Source organism: Spea bombifrons, chromosome 13 (genome assembly GCF_027358695.1).
Source record: "Spea bombifrons isolate aSpeBom1 chromosome 13, aSpeBom1.2.pri, whole genome shotgun sequence".
Lineage (NCBI taxonomy): Eukaryota > Metazoa > Chordata > Amphibia > Anura > Pelobatidae > Spea > Spea bombifrons.
The window spans coordinates 17,270,461-17,292,073 of NC_071099.1; the positions used below are offsets into that span (position 1 = coordinate 17,270,461).

General features: G+C 44.0%; 2 protein-coding genes across 3 annotated transcripts; both read right to left on the bottom strand.

Moving 5' to 3' along the window:
- Nucleotides 1-3,493: 3,493 nt before the first annotated feature.
- On the bottom strand, nucleotides 3,494-9,333 carry CDC6 (cell division cycle 6). Its single transcript, XM_053452979.1, has 11 exons — nucleotides 9,131-9,333; nucleotides 7,309-7,473; nucleotides 6,956-7,228; nucleotides 6,337-6,703; nucleotides 6,146-6,252; nucleotides 5,879-6,018; nucleotides 5,498-5,598; nucleotides 5,336-5,400; nucleotides 4,613-4,821; nucleotides 4,354-4,494; nucleotides 3,494-3,957 (listed from the first exon to the last, which is right to left on the bottom strand). The coding sequence occupies exons 2-11, from the start codon at nucleotides 7,469-7,471 to the stop codon at nucleotides 3,871-3,873; spliced, it is 1,653 nt and encodes a 550-aa protein (XP_053308954.1). The 5' UTR covers nucleotides 7,472-7,473; nucleotides 9,131-9,333; the 3' UTR covers nucleotides 3,494-3,870.
- A 2,246-nt stretch (nucleotides 9,334-11,579) lies between these two features.
- On the bottom strand, nucleotides 11,580-20,599 carry WIPF2 (WAS/WASL interacting protein family member 2). Of its 2 annotated transcripts, none has more exons than XM_053453753.1 (8): nucleotides 20,530-20,599; nucleotides 16,898-17,036; nucleotides 15,522-15,654; nucleotides 14,812-14,940; nucleotides 13,920-14,555; nucleotides 13,574-13,783; nucleotides 13,081-13,182; nucleotides 11,580-12,954 (listed from the first exon to the last, which is right to left on the bottom strand). In XM_053453753.1, exons 2-8 carry the CDS (start codon nucleotides 16,958-16,960, stop codon nucleotides 12,914-12,916), a joined length of 1,314 nt encoding a protein of 437 aa, XP_053309728.1. In that variant the 5' UTR covers nucleotides 16,961-17,036; nucleotides 20,530-20,599; the 3' UTR covers nucleotides 11,580-12,913. The 2 variants fall into 2 exon arrangements, with proteins under 2 accessions (XP_053309728.1, XP_053309727.1); XM_053453752.1 differs by having other exon boundaries at nucleotides 15,510-15,654.
- Nucleotides 20,600-21,613: the final 1,014 nt, after the last annotated feature.

Below are 21,613 nucleotides of genomic sequence, written 5' to 3' on the forward strand. Positions count from 1 at the left end.
ACTTGTGTTTTTTCCCCCAGTTCTGCTATTGATATGGTGTATATATATATATATATTTGGTATAGCGAAATCCTGTTATATCCCTCACAGAGATTAGCGAGTCTCCAGGGTCAGTTCACTTGTTTGAAAGCTCACTTCACTATTCAAAAGGAAGGGTCAACATCGGCATGTTCCTCAAGCTAGAAAGGCTGAGCTGACCCTGCATAATGTATAAATAAGGAGACTGAAGAAAGTATGCATTATATAGGATCAAACAAGCTCTTCCTGGGGAAGCTCGCTGGGGACAGGGCTTCATATAACGAGTTGAAACCACAATTCTCACTTTAGGCCACTAATTTAGCCGCTTTGATAGATATTCCTTGAGCAGACTCTCTGAACTTGATATTAGTGGGTGATGCATAATTAGAATACCTTGTCTTGTTGTCTCTATATCTGCCGTAGGTTTCATAAACTCCATGAGGTCAGAGGATAGGCTGAATGAGAACGCCTGAACTTGCATTAATCTAATTGAATCTCCGCATTGGAACTCCAACTCCATAATGCATGAGGATCGGCACACGGAGATCTACAACTCACCAGAGGTGACCAAAACAATCTTTTCCAAGAGGGGCTTCTAGGATAGATCCCAGAGTTTTCATATTGACTAAGTTGGCAAAGTGTAGGTCTGTGACCAATCGCAATTTTCCTGGTGCCTTGGGAACATAGCTAAGGGAGGTTATGTATTATCATGCTTTGTGAAGGTTGGAGAGCGCCCTGCCGCTCCATTTCCCATGGCCTCAATGAGCAGAAGTTTGGTAGTTTGGTTTCTGCTCCTCTCATCTTGCTTTCTCTGGGGCAGGTCCTGTCACCGGCAGGACTCCCGAGAGATTCTAAACCTTTTACAAATTTCTCCAGAAAGGGAAAGCAACACAACACAGTTCCGGAGGCATTATCGTCATTCCAAGATTTCAGCGACAATGGTTTCCTAACGACCACCATCTTGTGATGATCATCATCAAAACAAACTCATACTCTGCCTGCTTAACCCCTTAATGACAAAGCCCGTACATGTACGGGCTCAAAATGCATTGTTTTCAATGGGTTTAGGGACCGCCCATTGTCCTTAAGGGGTTAAACAAGATCTTGACTAAAGCGAACCAAGGTAAGAGTCAATCCAACCTGGGTTGGAGCCTCTTGGAGGTCCCAAATATTTCCCTTTGGGTAATGCCTGCCATACTTAAATAAGAGGTGTACAAATCACCTTATTTTACCAAAAGACCTCCTTCTCCAATAAAATCACATTAACATGTTCATATTAAATAGGTATAAATGATGAACGCGATTTTCAGAATTCCTTTTAGAACCAATAATCTTCTCAGGTATTTGACATAATGCCTGCAGAAACATAGGTCCTAAAGACCAAGGTAAAAAAAAAAAAACATTGAAAAACCTAAATATGCTATAATCCAGGCTGACAGCATCCGCCATATGTCTGAGATTCGAGAACAAAAGAAAGCCATGACATCTCAAAGATGACTCTGCTGCCGCTATGAAGATATTTGTCATTTCTTGGAAAAAATTAAAAATAAAAAGTTTCTAAGCATTTGCATTCAGCACCATTTTCTTGGAACAGCACAAACACCTTTACATTAAACAGTCCAGGTCTAAATTCTTTCTCCAGTCCTGCCTGTAGAGGAACGAAGACTTCTAAGAACCGGAAAAAAAACCGAAAAAATGTTGAAAAACATACTTGCTGGCGCAAGTTCAAAAAGGTCTTCCACACTTTGATAGATCTCAGATGCTGCAGGCTTCCTTTGCCTTAATGCTTTGGTTTCTGCCACATCTGGGAAACCTGTTAAGAGGCTGAAAGACTAACATTAAAGCCATCGCGTCCATTCTGTGAGCCAAACACGCAAAAAGGTCCAACAATGCTTGAAGGTCAGCGCAGGTCATTCCTATCGCCTTTTACAGACTAAAGTTGGTCATCTTGTACATTAGATGCTTAAAATGAGGACAGGTAACCATGCACATCCTTACGTTAACATTTCCACACCTTTGGTCCCATAATTGTATTAATTTGTCACTGTAAAAATGTGCTTTTACATTTGCAATAACAGTCCTTTCAGTTTAGTCGGCAAAAAATGAGTTACTTGGTAAGTACATTTTTTTTTTTTTTTTAATTATTTTACACAAGTAGCCCTTCAATTGTTGTCCAAATGGAACTTGAACCATTTATCTGGTCATTACTTTTTCAGTTTACAAAGGCCTGTCAATAACCAACATCCAAAAAGAAAACTAAACCTTATTGGGTGGGAAAGTAGTGCTGGCTGATGAAGCCAGTAATGGTAAGAATTCACAATCCTAAGACTCTTAGGCAGCAGTCACTGGAGATCCACCAAAGATAACGGCCGGGTTATCACAAACTCTTCTGGGACCTGCAAAGGAAATAAGATTTCTTCCAGAATGCGGTCCTGAATATATCTACAAGCGTCAGGGCTCCTCAGAGCTGGGCACAATATCTTGTCTCTTCCGGATGTCCGAGCGCACTTTAGGAATTTCAGCTGTAGATCCAGCATCACTGCGTCCGAGAGGTACTGCCGAAAGGAGTCGATCAAAACCTCGAACAGTTATTGCTGAGGTAATAACTCCATGTAGAGGTCCAAAATAGAGAAGAGTCCCATGGAAGCACCAACACTTAGCACCTACTTTTTAAAGGAGCATGTCTACAGTACTTTAATATGTATTACAGGAAGGGGGGCTTAACTTGGGGAGAAGCTGCAGCTCCTTGATGCCATTGTGGCCCAATGATCTTTTGCCAATCAATGGCAAGAAGGCACTCCCATTGACATCAAAATTAAAGGAGTCACTTACTTTCCATGCATGGTGTCTCAGATGCACGCAGGTGGATTTTGCAGACCCCCCTTCTCCATGTGAGAAAGTAGCTATCGTATGCATTAAAGTGCATATGACTGGAGAATACCTTTAAGTAAGCTGTATGTGCAGGCAGATCAACAATGGAAGACCCCCTAACATTTATCTATCATGTTAGTGGTTGGTCTGGAAGTGCTACGTACTCTTTGTCCTTTAAAAGTCCTGTGGCGTGATATATCTCCATCATCATGAACCAAGAGTCCTTTATGGGCATTAACCATTTATAGAAAGCATATGCTGGATACACCCCAGGTGAGGATCCAGATACTCTGAGACTTATGCCGCTTGCATCATCAGGTCAAGTTAATAAACATCCTTTTATTCCCTTGCATTATATTTTATACTGGTCCGCAAACAGAACAAAAGGCTCTTGGTTTAATCAAATAGTATTTTCAATGCTTTGTGCACAAAATTAGCGAAAGTAGAAGATACAAGATAAGCTGCCAACATGCAACTAATTTTGTAGTCCATGAAAGTCCGCCTTTAACTCTCACATTGAGTAGCACGAGACGGAGTACCTGGAGATCCTACTCTAGCTAAGCGAGTACACCTCTCGGGAACACACTCAGAAGAAACAACCACCTTTAAGATTTCAATGTTTATTAAGATGTTTGGTGTAAAAATGCTCAGAGTACATAAACTCCACGTCTAAAATCTAAACCGTACCTTACAGATACCAATACGATAACATCCGCTGCAGGTCGCAGCAAACAGAGCCCTTTCATCACCGGCTTTACTATATACACATAGGGTGGCACGAGATTTCACCCTTAAAAATGCAGTCCATAAAAATTCTGTTTTGTAAAAAAGAAAACAAATAAAAACTATACAGCTGACATGGCAGAGCTCCTCAAGCATACGCTTGGCCTGTGTCATAAAAATCTCAGCTCCATAGTCACTGAGATATAGAATAAAATTAATCATACAAAAATTTACAGTTGACTTTGTCAGAAGTGAGCGTTAAAGACCAGCGTGCAGAACATTCCCAATCAGCACTTTATCCTTGAACGCGTGCTCAATATCCCTTTCCTCTATCTTAAGGGATACCTGCAGGGGAGGAAAAAAAATAGAAGGTTCAGTACATCTCCACCGATAATATATATTCAACGTATTTTATATACTGGGGAAAAAATAAGGCCATTCTCCTTTCAAAGCAGCACTCCATCACCCAGCGTTCCTCCAGATTTGAGCACCAGCCAACTGCAAGAAAACGCTTGCGCTAAAATGAGAGCCGGCGGGTAGAGCGCTAGGAAGCAAGAAGTCCGTTTGTGTGAACACATCTCATGCAAGCTGAGCAGCTGGGAGATTGTGACAGTCACAGAGTCACCAACATCCAGCGCATTTAAAAAGGATATACAATATATACATTTCACTGTAAGTGGGTTATAGACTGTTTAGGTAGCCTAGGCGAAGACGCTAGGCGTACGTTTCATGTGAAGTTACCTTAGCAAGCCGTGCCTCCTTGGCTTTCTTTAGACCCAATATGCCTCTTGATTCCAGGAGCTGGCAGAGTGACAAGCATTCTGATTGGCCAACCGCTGGCATTTGCTGCTTGCGACACACTTTACTGTATCCCTCGTGTAACTGTACGGTAATAAAACACAATCTTACAACTAAAGTCTATTTGAACAAGGCTCCTGAATGCACACCCCACTGCTGTATTTTAATGCCTCCCCCATGTACAAACTGGGTTCTCACCAACCTTGCCCAGTGTGACCTCCTTGATCTTGCTTTGCTGGGTAAGAAGCAGAAGTGAACACACCACCAGTTTCTGCTGCAAGGGAAAGGATTCGCTTGATCCGCCACCTGCTGCCATTTTGTCTCCATAAACGTCCGAGATAACACGGGAGATGTGGGGTAGGCTGACTTTCTTTGGAACAGGAGAGGAAATCTCTTTGCTAGGGGATCGGCCTGATAAAAAGAAAGGTCTATTAGATTCACAATGCACATGTTCGCTGTATGATCTCATAAATACTGGACCATCCCCCTGACTTCATATTCTGTTCAAATGAGATATTTAGGCCACTTTGCTAGAGGAAACTTTTCCTTCACCATTTACATTTTTATGAGTTATAAAATAAACACTTCAAGAGATCTGGAACGTAAGGACTCTTGGAAGAGTTGCCACTGTTCCGTATGGAACTACCAAGATAATGCCCTATGGTATAACCAGCTCTCAATATGAATGCGTTTTAAAAGCAGCCATACCGGTGTTGAAAATAGCAGTGTTTTCCCCACACTAGACGTGGGTATTTAACACCAAGCATTGACATAAAGGTCTCCACACGATATAATTGAAACACAACTTGGAATACATTGATGCCAAGATCACTCATCCAGTTACAAAAGAGGAAACATTTAACTCTTGCATAACTGAAATCAGGAGAGGAATAATATTAAAAAAGGGATACGTTAAGCTACTCACATTCAGAAAGGGGTTTCAGGACAGTCTGGCTCTTCACATCTGACTCCACAATTTCAACAGCCCTCCTGGGAGAGAAAACCCACCAAAAAGCTCAGTGACCAATCTCTGACAATGGCCATTTAAACATATCACTTCAGTTAATAAAATAAAAAAGGCAATTACCTGCAGATGTCCAGCGCTTTTCGTGCATCACCAGAAACAGCAGACACTTTGCGGGCACAAAACTGAATTGCAGCATTATCCAGAACCGGATTGTCTGAAACCTGTAGGTCAAGTCACGAGATGGGTAAATACGGTGTTTGCCATTAAAATAATGCAATCGTACCAAAATGCTTAATTATGCCATACTAGTTCAGGGTAGAGAACCATACATCTTAAATTAACCCCCCTGACCTTAAAGGAGGGCTCTTTCAAGAGGGAAAAAAAAGCTAAAGTCTCAACTGATTTAGCTAAAACAGCTTTGCTTCCATTGCATTGCTGCCCATTATGGTTAATAAAGCTAGTTATGTTAAGGGTAGTTACTGTAGCAAACTGGTCTCTAACCTGCTTTAGTCGGTCCTGTAGGATTGTAGCAATTTGGTCCTTGCTGTAAGGAGAGAAATTCAACAACTTAGGTCTACAATGAGGACGAGTCTGAAGTCTGGGCAGGATCCGGTCCGTTAAATCCAGAGCATTTGCGATACCTGTCAAAGATACAAGAATTACCTTACAGAAGACGGGAATAAAGGGAAATTACAAAATTACAAGAGGATTTATCAAGTCTATATCCCCATGTAACAAGAATCGGTTAAATGGCAACATCCTGCTTACCAATGAGGACAACCCTTGAATTGGGGAGCCATGGCCACTCAAATACTGTGTAGAGAACATCCTGCCCTTTACTGTCCAGCTGATCCATCTCATCCAACACCAGGAGGCTGCAAAGGGAAAAGAAAAAGTCAGACCCAAGAAAATAAAACTATAATGGCATTAAAATATACAGCATAATAAAGTTCAATTACATGATGGGTCCTTTTGAAGTCACCAACTTCTCCAGACCTCTGATAAGGTCTTTCCCCGCAGGAGGTTTTCCGTTCTCTGATATTTCTTCAGCTATAGCTGGAAAGACAGCCTGGGAGCTGCGCAAGGACATGCAGTTGATATAAACAGTCTTGCAATCCTTCAAATCCTTATTTTCTTGGAGCAGTTTGTTGAGGCAGGCCGTTTTACCGGTTCCCGGAGCTCCAGAGATATACAAGCTCCCAGGCTTTTCTCCAACTACATGATCCTTCAGGAAGGTCTGAATAACACTTGTCTCCTTCTCCCGAGCCAGAAGACGCTCTGGAATGGCAGTGTTTAGGGCTTGCTTGGCAAGCTGGTAGCAAGAGCCTGCGTACAAAGTTTAGAGAAGACAGTAAGTGAATATAGCGCTTCACTGGACTTTATTACAACAACCAACTACACTTTAAGCAATCGATAGGTAGATGGCCTAGATTCACCAAGGTAACCAAACCTTAAGGGCTTGCCAAATAGGTGGCACAACAGCTGATTAACCCCATACTATTATTTTGAGCCCATCTTATCCCATCCTGACCTACAGAAAGACTACCAATCAGAGAAGCCTTATAGTATGATACCTACTTTCTGGCTTGAAGAGCTGGGTACACACACTCTTCCTTTCTTGCAACCCACGGTTACTGGAGCTGGATGGTGTTTCTTGGCCTCTCCTCATAGGGGAGGACAATTTGGAATCCTGATCCTTCTTGAGTGGAGAAATCGGTAATGTCAAAGCCTGGTTCTCATCAAACAGCAAACGTCTTCCTTTAGGAGGACTAGCAGCTCGGTTCTCATTGCAGCTTTGCTTGGGTGGAGAGCACTGAGAACGTTGAGGGATGTTGCAACGGTTATCATCACCTGGAGCGAAACATTGAAATGTTTTAGCATGCTAAATTTACCAATTTGTAGAATGTATGGTCCCTTTTAAGAATCCTTACCAAGCCTCTTTCTAGGGCTGAGGGGCAGCTCCTTGGGATGGGGGGAGATTGCGACAGACTCTGACTTGGCCTTCACACGCGATGCATCTTTAACCTGCGTCTTCGCAGTTTTCTTCTTCGGAAACTGAATGGAGCTCTGAGACTGCGATCTGGTGCTTGGCATGGCTGTTGAAACAAAAGGAAAACTTAAATGACAATCTGTACACGCCTTCACAAATGGCACAAAATGGTCCGTTTGTAATCCTGTTTCCAGATCACAAGTATAGTAATATGACACAATGACACTGTTTTGCAACTATGATTCAGTTAACAAAGTAACTAGTAAAACGTTCCTGCGAGTGCTCCTCTAATCACTCAAAGTTGTTCTTTACCCATTAATTGTTTTCCACCACAAAGACTTGCAGCCAATTGGGCCACCTGGAAAAAAAAAATGAAACCCTACTCGCCAGAACCATGCAAACCATAGCATGAAAGCCATAAAGAAACAAGGCTTTGTGATAGCACAGAAGTCTTATTCTGTTGCTGATGAAACACTAAGCACCAGCTTCAAAATTGCACTAATGAGCACAACCACCCCATTAAACACTAACAAGCTGCGGGGAAGCTCCAGATTAAATCATCAATGGGGAGCAGTTATAGTCTAATGAACGAGACTGTCTGGCAGGACGCAGGTTAATGAATTTAATCAAAGCAGAATAAAACCAGTCTACATGGCAAAATAACTGATTCACTGTCTCTGCCTGAAGGGAAATCATGCCAGAAAACCATGTAGTTTAAACACAAAACGGTCTTAAGTAATAAGCATCCAGATTTAAAGGGACACTGCACATTTACCCCATAATGCATGGATGTCAATGCATGCTAAATACACATGTGCACCAAACACGTAGAGACAGAACACATGCACCAGTCATATTATATAAGTACTTATAATATATACTTATATAATATATGACTGGTGCATATATATATATTATACAAGTATATATAGGTTAAGGACCATGCGTATATGCACAGCATGACCATGCCGCCATTTTCCAGGACATGTTACTGACAGGCACATGTGATGTGCAGCCATTGGGGGAATGGATAATTTCAGGGGGGGGGTAACTTGCCCTGCAACTTGTGAAACACGATGCGATCTCTTACATGGGGCAACCTGTGTCACGTGACCCAGCCGAAGCCCAGTTTCCTGTGGTCAGTGCGTCCCCACGCTGGGAGTGGGGGCAGGAGAGATAACCCTGGGGAAGCAACAAATGGCGGGGAGGTCGCTGTCCTGCCCCAGGTGACATTTCTTACACGCGGCTGGGTTTCCGGTTTAAAAAATATCTTTAGGATCTCGCTATATTTCACAAAACACACCTCACAGATCTTTCCATGACCTAACCTGCGAAAGGCTTACACCAAACCCGCCGTATGTACCACGTATCCCGCGTGAACAGACTGTCCTTCAACTCACTGAGTGCCAGAAGATTACTGCAGCCAGACGAGTGTATCGAGCGCAATAATACACCCAGATACCGTCCAGTTTAAATGTCACTAAGGCGCTACGAATACATGTATCCCGGTGAACTGACTGGACGAGCTCTCACAGGGAGAGAATTATTTGTGTTTTCGCGACAATACCGGCATTCGAAGGATTCATTCGATAAGGAAACGTTAAGCTACCGCGCAAAGTTAATGACCTAAACGGAGGGATCTCTTGCAGCCGAGTTCTGCTAATTACAGTGGGATATGGAGCCTTATTATGGAAAAGTCACCATGCGACGTGCTCGAGCATTAACGCGATATATACGTGCACAGCTGAGGTAACTGCACTCACCTTCTGCTGCTGCGTCGATTATATTGCCGGGAATAGACTTCAGATGTTAGTAAAGCGCCAGCCGAAAACTCCTCTCTGAGCTCCGTGAGAAGACTGGCTCCCAGCGCGCCAAACCAATAAACTATACTGCAGCGCGCGCTCGGAATCTCGCGCCAAGCTTACCCATTGGCGGTGGAGTTCTATGTAAAATTGCTTTGATTGGCCAATCCTAAGTCAGCGGGAAACGACGGCCGAGAGAATTGCGGTTTCTCGACAAATCAGCTGCGAGAGCTCCTGACTGCGGGGTCCGTGTGAAACTTATCCGCAAGTGACGCAATGAACACGTAATACAACCAGCGGCCATCTTCCAAACGATAGCGGGGTTTATTCGCTGAAGGTAGAGTTGTGTATCAGCTCCTTCATCCCACTATACATTATGAAGGACCAACCCCACTGAGCTTCTGCTGAAGGAAGACATTGTCTGGCCCTGTACAATGCATAGGTAAAACATTGACATGCTGGAGAAACCTGTCAGTATTGGTCCTGCAAGCTACCCTTCCAATTCTCCATTTAGTGAATCATTCCCAAAATTTCAATAAAAAAAGTGACCAACTCATCGTTAGTTGAATTAAATTTGAGAACACAATGGGACACTCAAAACGTTAAAAGGAACTCAAATTTACTGAAGATAAGAGCAGATGTTTAGTTATTGTGCTATGGATGCGAGAAGCATGCATGCGCTATGTGCATGTAGTATATTTGTCACTAAAGGTGTCAAACTGCAGCTTTATCACTTATTTCTGTTTCACACGAGAACCACGTGAAACATCGCATGAAGTTCCGTTATTTGCAAAGCTAGTTCTCGTGACATGGCGCTGTTCGAGTCACATGCAACAAGGCGTGCAACATAATCGCATAGTTAAGATAAAAACATCCTTATAGAACCTACGTATTGTCCCGAAAAGTGCCTGCACTTCCAATACTCTGGCTTCACGCATGGCACGGCTGGCGTCAGATCAGGCTAGTCCTGTTAGGAAAGGTGGCAGATAACCGTAGCAAATAACGGGTTTACTGCATGTAAAGGATACCGAATAAGGGACACCCGTGTCAAACTTCATGTAAGTTTCCTGCTCTTCTGTTTCAACTTAGAACATTTTCTTAGGTACAACATGACATGTACGCAATACGCCCAATAAATGAAAACAAATCTGGTACGGGTTGTCCTGTTTTACCATGATTGCACATTATTCACATACATGTTCACATGTAAACATTTTAAGTGTGTCTATATGCAACAACAGACGGCGGTTATTTATCTACAAACATCTTGTGGGTCCTTTTGATTGGAGATGCCCGTTTTTATTGGAATCCCTGTGACAGGTGGAGGGAGGGCTTCAGCGTGGGTCCTCTGCTTCCGCCAACACGCCAATCTCACCGAACATATTTCACGCGTAATATTTCACATGATTATCATCCCAGACCTTTGTATTCAGCGACTCAGATACAGCACGGTGCTATTATATAGATATTTATATTTTAGTATTCTTTTTTTTTTTCCATCCATTTTCTCATAATTCTATTTTACAACATACAAAATAGACATCAGTAACTAGAAGTTCAGATTACTTCAGAGTAAAATACGCATTGGAAAATAATAGTACCAAATTGTTGATTGATTAACCCTTTCGTGCAGGCAAGCAATGCAACCGATACTCTGCAGAGCAATGCATCGTGGGACCCTAGGCCTTTCAGCCTGCGGCACACGCTGGTGTAGATGTGGCATGTAGTGTGGGTGAGGCAGAGCAGAGGGCCCTTGGTCCAAACAGAATTGCAGGCTTGGCGTATATATATATATAATGTAAACACATTTGGTGGAATATAGAACAAACGTTAGGGAATCTCAGACGGCTGGGAGACCGGATCGGTGGGCAGCCTTGGTGTATAAGGCAAATATATATTAAAAGAAAAACGCCACCAAATCCAAGCATACAGACTTCTGGCGGCCATGAACATACTGCAACACATGAAGCACCATCCTCTGCATCAATTAAACAAATGCTGCAACAAAGACCATAACGCGGCGTGACCACGATGGTTTTCAGCAAGCCTGTCCCATATTGGGTAGCCGGAGCTGCTCGACAAATCTCTGTTTCCTCGTGTATAGACGCCATTTTTACATCTATGCCGAGTAACGATTTAACAGAGACGGTATATATACTTCCAGCGTTTGAAGCATTTTGTAAATCCCGAAGCAGTATTGTAAATCGGCATCAGATCTGTTGTGACGAGCCTGAAGAGGAGCAGATAAGGTGCCAACATCTGAGGTCCTTTCCAAGAGCAGCCGGTACAGTTCTTGGTCAATCCGAAGACAGAATTTAGTGTTTAGAGCTACAGAACAAGGTGCCATTTTAAACTTACATGAAGGATGTATAATATTAAAAATACTTTTTAACCGTTATGACCAAAACTATTTAGAGGAAGCAATCTTTAGAAGCTACAATCAAAAATACGTCCTTTCATAGTACTGACAAGTTCTAACAGGGTTATTAATATAACTTTGAAAATATACTTCAGCCAAAAGGATCAAGTTTGACAGCTGGGCAGCTGATTTGTGATTTAAGTCTCTCTATCAAAGAATATTCCTTTAACCGTTATCCAGACCTTGCTTCAGTGTCTGCGGTGATCTATATGCTGCAGCACGGTCGTTCCAAAAGCCGCACGTAGGCCGTTGCATATCAAAGCATGATACATTTCGGCTGTTAGTGTCAAAGAAGTCCATAACTTAGAACATCGACGATTATAGAAATGAAGGACTGAGAGGCACTTACAGGACTAGAAGACGAGATTTAGGGTCAACAGAATATAAAAGTGCCGCAGTGTGAGGAGCAAACTATGGCTGAAAAGGAAGGAAGCAAAAACAAATAATCTGGGTGACAATAAAAAAGAACAAAAAAAACAACCCCACTTCCCTTTACTGAGCCTCCTGTTTTTCATGTCTTCTGCATAGACAATACAGAACCAGTGGTTCCCATCACCATAATTAATACACAAAATTCCAATCAACCTTCACAGAAATGACTTACACCACATCTTCATCCAACATATGGAAGTTATAGCCCAAGACATGCAAATGCCATCCTCACCGTAGGTTTGGAGACTATCCACCTGTGCTTCAACCCGTTCAGTGATGCCAAGAAGTCTTAAAGTTCAAGTCCTGCCCCTACCCCAACCGTGAAACAGAACACGTTTGCCCCTTATCCGTGGGTAAGAGTCGGAAAAGTGCGTACAGCGGACCTGGTCTACAGACTGGAGAGCAAAATGTCACAGACGTCCCCTCTAGTGTACACAAGAAAAACCTAAAGTATTTTGTCTCCTCAGTCATTCTTGTTTTGCCCTGTAGGTTTGTTCCAATATTTGTGAAAGATCACGTGATGAATGTATTAAACCGGCTTCCCTGGCATTACCTGAATTAAGAGTCCATCAAATCGTACATAGACACGGTAGAAGAATAGGGACATGGAGTAGGTACGCATTCTAGCTATTGGATTCACAAGCTTTCATGGGCCATAAATGTCCGTTAGACCTGGGAGTTCTAGCCAAACCATTTCCCCCAACATATAAGAAGTGGTGCCTTCTCTATGGGAGACAGGGGTATTTGTGGAATGCATAGACAGGCAAGAGGTGGGTATCCCAGTTCCTTTTGTTCCCATGACAAGGGTCTTCATGCAGGAGGATCCCCCAGCTGGAATGATGTCGGTAAAGAATGAAGGACTGGGAGAGACTAGCGTAGAGTCTGGGCGATATTCACCTTGGAATAGGAGGCAGCGGAGGAGCTCCACGTGTAGCTGTGAATGACAATAAAATAAAAAATAAAAAAAGAGCATTTTACGGATCAGTAGAAGTTGTTAGAGGTGGAGATACGGGATTTTACAATGTAAAGCAGGGAGTTTCCGTGCATCTACTGGTCTCACCTCTGATGGATTTGCTTGGGTAGATTTTCTGGAAGGGTCTGTAGTCCTCAGGGGCAGGAAACTCATCCATCGCATGGAAAGAATATTTTGATTCAAAATCGTCTAGGAGAGTGAAATACACGTGTTTAAATCATACGTCGTGCATCTGTAAATGTAGAGAACTTAGCGTCTACACTTTCAAGGAGAAAGAAAATAAAAAGAAAGCCTCTGTTTGAAGCTTCTAGAAATGCTATGTTACTGTATCTGAGAGCAGATTCCGTAATGAGCCTCCTTAAACAATCAAATAAAAAAAAGTTTTGTTTCCATATAAAAATACACTTTACATAGATGCCCAACATACGTCTACGCTGAGCCACGTTATCGCTCTTAGTAAAAGGAGCAACAGCTTTATTCAATCTCATCTCAATCTCAAAGATGCATCTAAGCACACTTAAGAAAACAGACATAAGTTTAAAGTATTTGCTTACGTACAACGCAGGTATTAAAAACTCACCTGCAAACGACCTCCCGATGGACACAGATTCACGGTGGCCATTCCTGACAGGGGGTGGAGGTGGGGGAGGACCAGAGGGTGTCCTGGATGGCGGTGGAGGAGGCTTGGCCCGATTTTGGCTGGTCTCATTTACCCCATGCATTCTGTACGGAGGAGGCGGAGGCGGTGGGGCATCTCTGCCTCCATTCCGAACCACGGGTGGTGGGGGGGCTGCAAGTGAAAAGACTAGGGTTACTAAGAAGACTGTTCTACGCCAACCTCTGCAGGATTAGACGTCAACATCCTAACATACAGATGTATAAGCTATGTGAACAAAGACAACTGCATGGTAGAGTGAAGATCTTACCTGCCCCTCTCCCCGGGGGGTCTCTGGCTGGGGGAGGTGGTCTGTTACCTCCTGGTGACAGATTGGCAGAAGGTGGTGGCGGCGGTGCCAGTCCACGCACAGGGGTAACAGTCTTGCGATGGAGTGAGTTGTGCCTCTGCGGCAGTTCTGGTGCCAAATCATTGATGGGACTCGGTGGTCCATTGAGGGAGGCAGGAGGTTGTCTGTATGGAGGAGGGGGAGGGGGCTGGGAGGTAGTGGTCCGTACGTTAACAGGAGAGGGTGGAGGCTTTACTGGAGGAGCAGCGGGTGCGCGGTGCACTGGAGTAGGAGGTAGCGGCTTCCCCCTGTTGTAGGGTTTACTTGTCTGAGAGGAGGAGGAGGAGGAGGAAGACGAAGATGGGGTGGGAGGAGCCCCCACAACCCGGCGGCCAGGTGGGGGAGGCGCAGATGAACTGTGCTTCATGCCAGGACTTGTAGAATTGGGTGGCCGTGTGAGATCAGGCAAGGATGGCCGATGTGCTCGTGCCATTTCTGGAGGAGAGGAACGGTTGCTGCTGCTCTCGGAGTCATCCTGGTGACGTCCCACAGAGACTGGCGGACGAGGAGCCTGAGATCTGGTTGAGGGCACCTGTGGAGAGCGTCCTGATGGGCTCTCTGACAGAAACAAAGATTTTAGAAGTAGAGAAACTGACCGTTCTACAATATTTGCTGCTCACACACACACACACACATATATAAACACACACTTTAAATGCAAGTTAGAACTCATCGTGAGGTGACGTGGGAATAAACCCCCCCATAACAATACACCAACCAAAAAGGGCTCGGTGGAGGAGCAGCTCCAATATGTACAGGCTTTGTCATTAAGGGGTTAATAGTCACGTGTGTGTATTAAAGTTTACTGGCATACCTGAGTTATCTTTTGTCCCCACTGGTCGCAGTTTAGGGACTCCCCCCTGGAAGAGACCTCCCTTTGGCTGTAAAGCCCCTCCAGCGCTGGACCCATATCCGGCACTTCCTCCCCCTCCACCTTTAGACTCTGCAAAGCAAAATGAGAATTACGATTAGGTTCTATTTATGATTATTAAAAGTAACAATACTATAAGATGAGGCTAATAATTTATATACAATGAACAGATTCCAAGATAATGCAAGAAACAATAAATGTTATTAATTAGGATTTTGGGAAAGTAAACAGGGCACCAACACATACCAATAATGAAGCTCACTTATGCTTTTTTTGTTTACCTGTATTTACCATTTGCCCAAAGCACGTGTTAAAGGTTATTATTCAATGTCCATGTTTAATTTGATGGTAAATCCTAATAGTTGGTGAAAGTACTCCTTCCTAAGGCAGAGAGCAGTGCGTACCGTATCACAGCCCAGTGTACACAAGCAAAAAGGAAACTTAATTTCCTTCATGTAATAAAATCACTCGGTGATTCCTTACAGCTGGAAAACGTGCCTAAAAGTGATCTGCAGCCATCATTACATCGATATGTCTTCTAGTACCCAAGCCTTTATATACATATATTCCAGCACAACCCCATTTACTGGCCAATTATCATCAGAAGAGAAAGAAAGACCGTCAGGGTAATCGAGACGCACGTATCTGCTTACTTTCCAGAACCGGCGCGCTCCTGTCATTCACCGCGGCTACCTTCTTCAGCCTCGCTCCTTTGCAGATGTCATTGAGCAAAGCCCCCCGACCTTTCTGCTCATCACGGCTCAGTTTAGGGGGCTCTGTGTTGGCCTGTCAGCACAAAAACAAAACCAGGAGTGAATGGTCCGACTGATTACCAACGGCCGGCTCCGCGTTCAGACATGAGTTACGTCTGAGATTTATGAAGTTACTTTGTGTGCCGCTCCAGAGAAAGAAACTGAAGCACATGAGACGTATATACGTCAGATGGGCTCTAACGGAGGGGGCCCTAAAGAAGTCTAGTAACCTACGGGAAAGGTTTTTGTGTGGAGGTTCATCTAGCGTTCCTTGAAACGTTGAAAGGTGGTGGGAAAGCGGGATGAGACGAGACAAAGTCACTACCACTAAGTGTAGCTCCGGAGAAGTCTTGAGACGCGAGTGGAGAGAAGATCAATAACGCGGGAGGAAAAAAGCAATTAGAGGTTAACGTGGCGCATGGCACGGAGACGGAAGACTTTAAATTTCAAATTTAAAGAGACGTTCAAGTGACTGAAGGGCAGAGAACATTAAGGTCCTTCTTCCAAAATGAGACATGGCGGATGCCGAAGAGAATGCCAGCTTAGTTTACAGCGTTCGTTAGCCAACGTGTGCATTCAAGGGAATCCAGCAGACATCAAGTTACCCTACCATACGGTTACCCTACTTGTACCTGCGATCTCTACAAATAACTATTGGAATTTGGCATATATATATATATTTTAATTTTTAGAAAGTAGTGCGCCAGGATTTTTGTTTTTATAAAAACGCATAGAAAATTCTAATTAGTAGCTGAAGATGGTAAATGGTAAGATTTTGGCCTACATTCAGCTTCTGAAACAGCAGTGAATCAACCGCAAGCAAATTTGCTTACAAAGCCGTTTACTAAATAAGAAATATAATAAGAAATAAAATGGGCATAAAGTCAGCAGGCTAAGGTTCTGGGCAATTTAATGTAAGCGGTTTATGGAGATATATATATATATATATATTATATATATACACACACACACACACACACACACACACACACACACACACACACACCGTATTGGCCGCACTTTTTTCCCATAATTAAAAAAAACTTACACCTAGAAAGGCGATAATTACACATCCCTGCCGGGCCCAAAGCTGCAGCGTCATCCTTTCATTATTTGGCACAGCGGAGTGCATATTGATAAGGTACACCCCATACACAAACGCAGAGCTTGGCATCGCTAAAAATGCCCGACCCGCACCCTACTGTATCTGTAAAGGACTGCGAGTTCACACCTTGAGCTCCCGTGGGCCAGGATACACCAAAGTCTTGTAAGCTCACCTGTGAGAAGGTAGGAGGTGGGGGAGGACCCGGCGGTGGCGGAGGTGGTGGTGGGATGGGCATCCTTCTGGTACCTACTATTCCTTCTGGATTCTTTATGCCAGCCCCTGGGAGGGGGGAGGGGGAGCCAACTCGAAACCTAGAACGGAGAGAGGCAAACCATGAGACGTGCAAACAGAGAACCAACAGCACCATAGAGATATCTAATCCTTCCACATGTGTGTATAGCCACATTATAACCACAAACATGGACCACATACGTGCCGAAATACCGGGTGTTGGTATCTGCCACCTCTGCACCATCTACCATGAACACGTTATCATCAATGCCATAATGTAGCATGTCTTCCAACCTTCCACCGGCACCCCCCAGGATATCTATCCGGTACACTAAACACGAGAATTCGCTGGATGCGTACCCCGCGTTCTGCCATAACCCGATGTAACCGGGACAGCAACAACAGAGTTTAAATACAGCTCCTTTCTTTCTGTCTTCTGCCTGGAATCGAAGGAGCGATCAGGGACACCAAACTGTCCCGCTACAAAAGAATATATTTACGCACCTTTGAGAACAAAGCACTTACCTAAGCTAGAAACTGCAGCCCTGTAGCTGCATCTGCCTTCGAATTAATTATTCCGGGGAAAGGTTTGAGCATTTAGCAGTAATAGGAGCGCTTCTAACGCTGCATTTAGTTACAGAAGCGCAGCATTGAGCGGAATAGGTGAAATGGCACCTTTGAGAGGTTTCAGAGCACATTGATTTTATTAAAAGTGAAAGATTAAACGGTAGAAGGAAATGTGTTAAGAACAAACAACGTGATAAAGTATAAAGCGGGGGAGGAGGGAGAACAAATTGGAGGCCTCACCTTAAATACACACTAGAAAATGATTTGGAAAATGGCCTGACAGCCGAGTAATACATAAGAGAATGTGGCCGATGTCACATAGATACCACATAGATACCGCGTACAAACCGCCCCTCCAAGAAGGCAAGAAGGGCAGCCAGGGCTCCTAAGAGGTTACGACTGGTAGCTTTGTAACGACTATACATAGGGGTGACTGCCGAAATCTACCTTCCCGGTGAGAAGATTAAAGCAGAGAACAGGAAGTGACACATAACACCCCCCCCCCGGAGGCAAACATGGAAAACCCACAAGGAGAACCAACTGGGAGGGAGATTTCCCAACTGTGAAACATAACGAGGGGCCTGGGAATTTCCCCTTAATGAAGATCACACCTCCCACCGCAACGTGCAACGGAGATATTTGATGCAAGAGATGACAAACTTGGCCAACAATTGGGGTGGATGCCAAAAGACACTGAAATGAGAGGATTCTTTTCATCGGAAGTCCAAAAATGATGAGTTTCAGCCTAACACGTTTGGCACAGATCTTGTTCAGGTAGACATGAGCTACTACAGGAAGCCATTGTAGCGATCTTGCACTTTGATTGCTCCATGGACATCACTCCCAATGGTGTCTACTCAGTGTCATGCCAAGAACGGGTGCAAGCGGACAAACCGCACAACATCTCAGGTTTCCATAGCAGGTTAGCTTTGTTGGGAGGTGTTGTGGGGCTAGGGGCAAGACCATCTGCCTACCTTACCCAAAGGGCCACCTTGCGGCACAAGGTGACCACTTGGGAGCTGCAATGGAGGTCTGTGCTGCATCTACCGACCTCCAACTAATTTACAGCTCCCTGGTCCGGTCGGGCAAGATCAGAAATCACCCAAACCGGCCCATGATCTCCATTGCCCGCAAAAGTGGTACAGTGGGCCTGAAAATCAGGACTGTCCCATGCAAAACAAGACAGCTGGGAATACACGTATGGAGTCTTTCCTACCATCAAGACCATGCCTGAAGAGAAACCTAAGTAGTAATGAGAGACTTTCAAAATCTTGGGATATCATGTCATGTAGTTCCATCTTTATCCTCTGTACCAAATCTGCTCATTTTTCTTTCCACTGCTGACAAGATACAATTCTATACATCCCAGCACATGGTGACACGGGACGGATGTATTTATCACGGGACACGGAATGGTCACTTCTAGAGCCAATCAAGCAGCTTCGATACAAACAGCACACCGCAATTGGCCGGCAAACGGAAACATTTACAAAGGTCCAGGTTAACCGCAAAGTAGGAGATGGAACGTGGCGGATCTCAGCGCTTCAAATTATTCTAAACTCTGTACGTTTTTTTTTCTGCTCGTCCTGTTTCTGGATTAGCCGCATTTTTGGAGGTTTCGCAGCTGCCGTCAGAGAAGGTATGCAGCGAAACCTCCAGGGCCCGCTATCCCCTGTCATACCTTACAGGACAACAGGGCGAGGCTGGAAAAAATGCATTCTAAAGGCTACGTCTCATCCGCCTTCACCCGTTCCCCATCAGAACCGGTCGTATCCCGGCTAATGAGATAACCCACCATGGGGTGCAGCCCCCACCCACCCAGATTTAACTACGGGAAGGGTTAACTACAAGAGACCAAAGGCATGTTCATGACAGATTATATACATATACGACAGGAGTTTGGATTTATTTGGGATTATGTGTCAAAATAATGATTCCGGGGCAAAGAGAGGTCTTCTTACCAAAAGAACCAATGGAATAGTCAACTCAACAGGATCATCCTGTTGGTTTCTATGGTGATAACATATTTTAAAAAAAATAGAATATATTTTTTTTTAATTATTTTACTGGGGTGCCCCAGCTATGAACATGTATAAAATACACGAGGAGCCTGGCAGATGCTAGCTTGGTTTCTACCGGCTGTGTTAATTTTACATTTAACAATAATATATATATATTTACATATAAATATAAATTATACTGCAATAAATTCACCATATATGACAGAAGCGTGTGATTGAACCTGAGGTTTTATTTTTTTGTTTTATACGAGTCCCTTACAGAGGTAAACTAAACACACCCAAACCCATTAAGCGTGCACTCTATCGTAAAACGACACTTTGATTTTTAACGTAAACGGGAAAACCTCGTAAAACAAGGTCACGTACGGTGTTACAGGCAGGTAATGTTTGTCCTGTCGCCATGGTGGTCGCTGCAGTCCGCACTAAAAAAAAACCATCGACCAGCTCTCTGCCGTTCCTAATACCGGTCCAAAAAATACACCACACCATCCGTCACCCAGCAGAGTACGACGGCGCCAAACAAAACAATAATAATCATTCTATATACAAGAATTCCCCCCCAGTCCATCAATGGGAAGCCATCATCCAATCAGTGTCTTTTACAGGATGAGAATTGCAGTCATTCGGGGGGGGGTATTAGATAAAAGTCGCATAATAATAGAAGAAATCACAGAACTGCACCGAAAACCCAAAGATAAACAGAACAGATTCCTGGCTGGGGCTCTTAGTGTAAGTAATGCCCCATCCCCAGAGATCCTCACCCAACTGATTGCCCCAGAGCACAACTACCCCCCCTGTCACTGTCCCTGCAGGTCTCCTATAGCTCTGTCCACGCAGGTGAGGTCAGCCCCACTGCCCGTGTGTGTTTTAGGTCCCGTCCTGTCACTCACAGGTGTCCCGCTTGGAGTGGGCATGCGCCCCATGGATGGTCTGCCTTTCCCACTGTCAGCCTCTTCCTTATAGTAAATATCCCTCTTTCACTCACCCTCTCTCCGCTGCTCCCTCAGGTTTCCGGTCCTACGGTCTCTACCAACCCGGAAATAGAACAAGTATCTTCGGCCACTGGCACAAAATGGAGTCACCGCAAGGGGGAGGGAGGCGGGCTTGCGCAACGTGTCAACGTCACGCGCTTCTCGTTGCGCGTAGAAGGATGCCCGCCATGTTGGGAAGGTCAAAAAAGCTTGATTCCGCATGCCTAGTATATAGAAAGGTACCGAACGGGCGCCATGTTGAAGAGGTCTAAACAGAAGTAAAGATTATAATTTGTACACTTTTAGCTGGCCTGTATCAAATATCATAGCAATATATAAACGTTCCTAACCTAATAACATATATAACATATATATATATATATATATATATATATATAATGCCATTTTCACATTTCAAGTGAGTGTGAGCGTGTATGTGTGTGTGAGCATAGATGTGTAAGTGGTGTTAGCATGAGTGGAGTGAGGGGGAGTGTGTGTCAGAATGAGTGTATGTGTAAATTTGTGTAAGTGTTTACATATGTGTGCCAGGACATGATGGCATAGACAAGCTGTTTGGGGGCAATGATGGCACAGGCAGGCTGTTTGGGGGTTAGAATGGCACTGATAAGCTGCTTGGGGGGAAAGGTGGCACTCACAAGCTGTTTGGGGGCAAAGGAAGCACTGTGGGACATATAACTTGGTGAAGTAGAGGGTAATTTTTGCCCCTGCAACTATAGCTTCTACCTTGCGTGTTTTATTTATTATAATGTTTTATGCTTTTTATAAAATCAATGTGACTTTTTGGGCTATAGAACACTCATATCCAGCAAACATTCTGAAAAGAGAGCCATCAGTGGAGAAAAGAGGGACAGAAGGATGTGAATAGGGGTGGGACTTTCCAAGGACTTTTTATTTTACTTTGTGACATATTAGTTTATATGTATAATTATTGTATGGTTTTCGTCTGTATAGCATGATGATACACTTATACCCAGCAAAGAATCTTCAAGGAAGATCTTTAATCTCCTCAACTGGCCCATTGAGTTCTATGGAGCACAAAGGCCCCTAGTTAAGCGGCCCAGGGGCTCCTTCCTCTTG

Bases quoted from the DNA above. Each gene is read 5' to 3' on its own strand.
- WIPF2 (XM_053453752.1), bottom strand. From the start codon at position 16,960: ATGCCCATCCCACCACCACCTCCGCCACCGCCGGGTCCTCCCCCACCT. The intron at 15,655-16,897 runs GTGAGCTTACAA...TTGTGCTGACAG, and splicing joins CACCTCCTACCTTCTCACAG to GCCAACACAGAGCCCCCTAA. The intron at 12,955-13,080 runs GTGAGACCAGTA...TGTCATTCACAG, and splicing joins CCCAAGCAAATCCATCAGAG to CTACACGTGGAGCTCCTCCG.
- CDC6 (XM_053452979.1), bottom strand. From the start codon at position 7,471: ATGCCAAGCACCAGATCGCAGTCTCAGAGCTCCATTCAGTTTCCGAAG. The intron at 6,704-6,955 runs GTAGGTATCATA...CTTTGTACGCAG, and splicing joins CCAGCTCTTCAAGCCAGAAA to GCTCTTGCTACCAGCTTGCC. The intron at 5,599-5,878 runs GTTAGAGACCAG...CTTGACCTACAG, and splicing joins TACAGGACCGACTAAAGCAG to GTTTCAGACAATCCGGTTCT.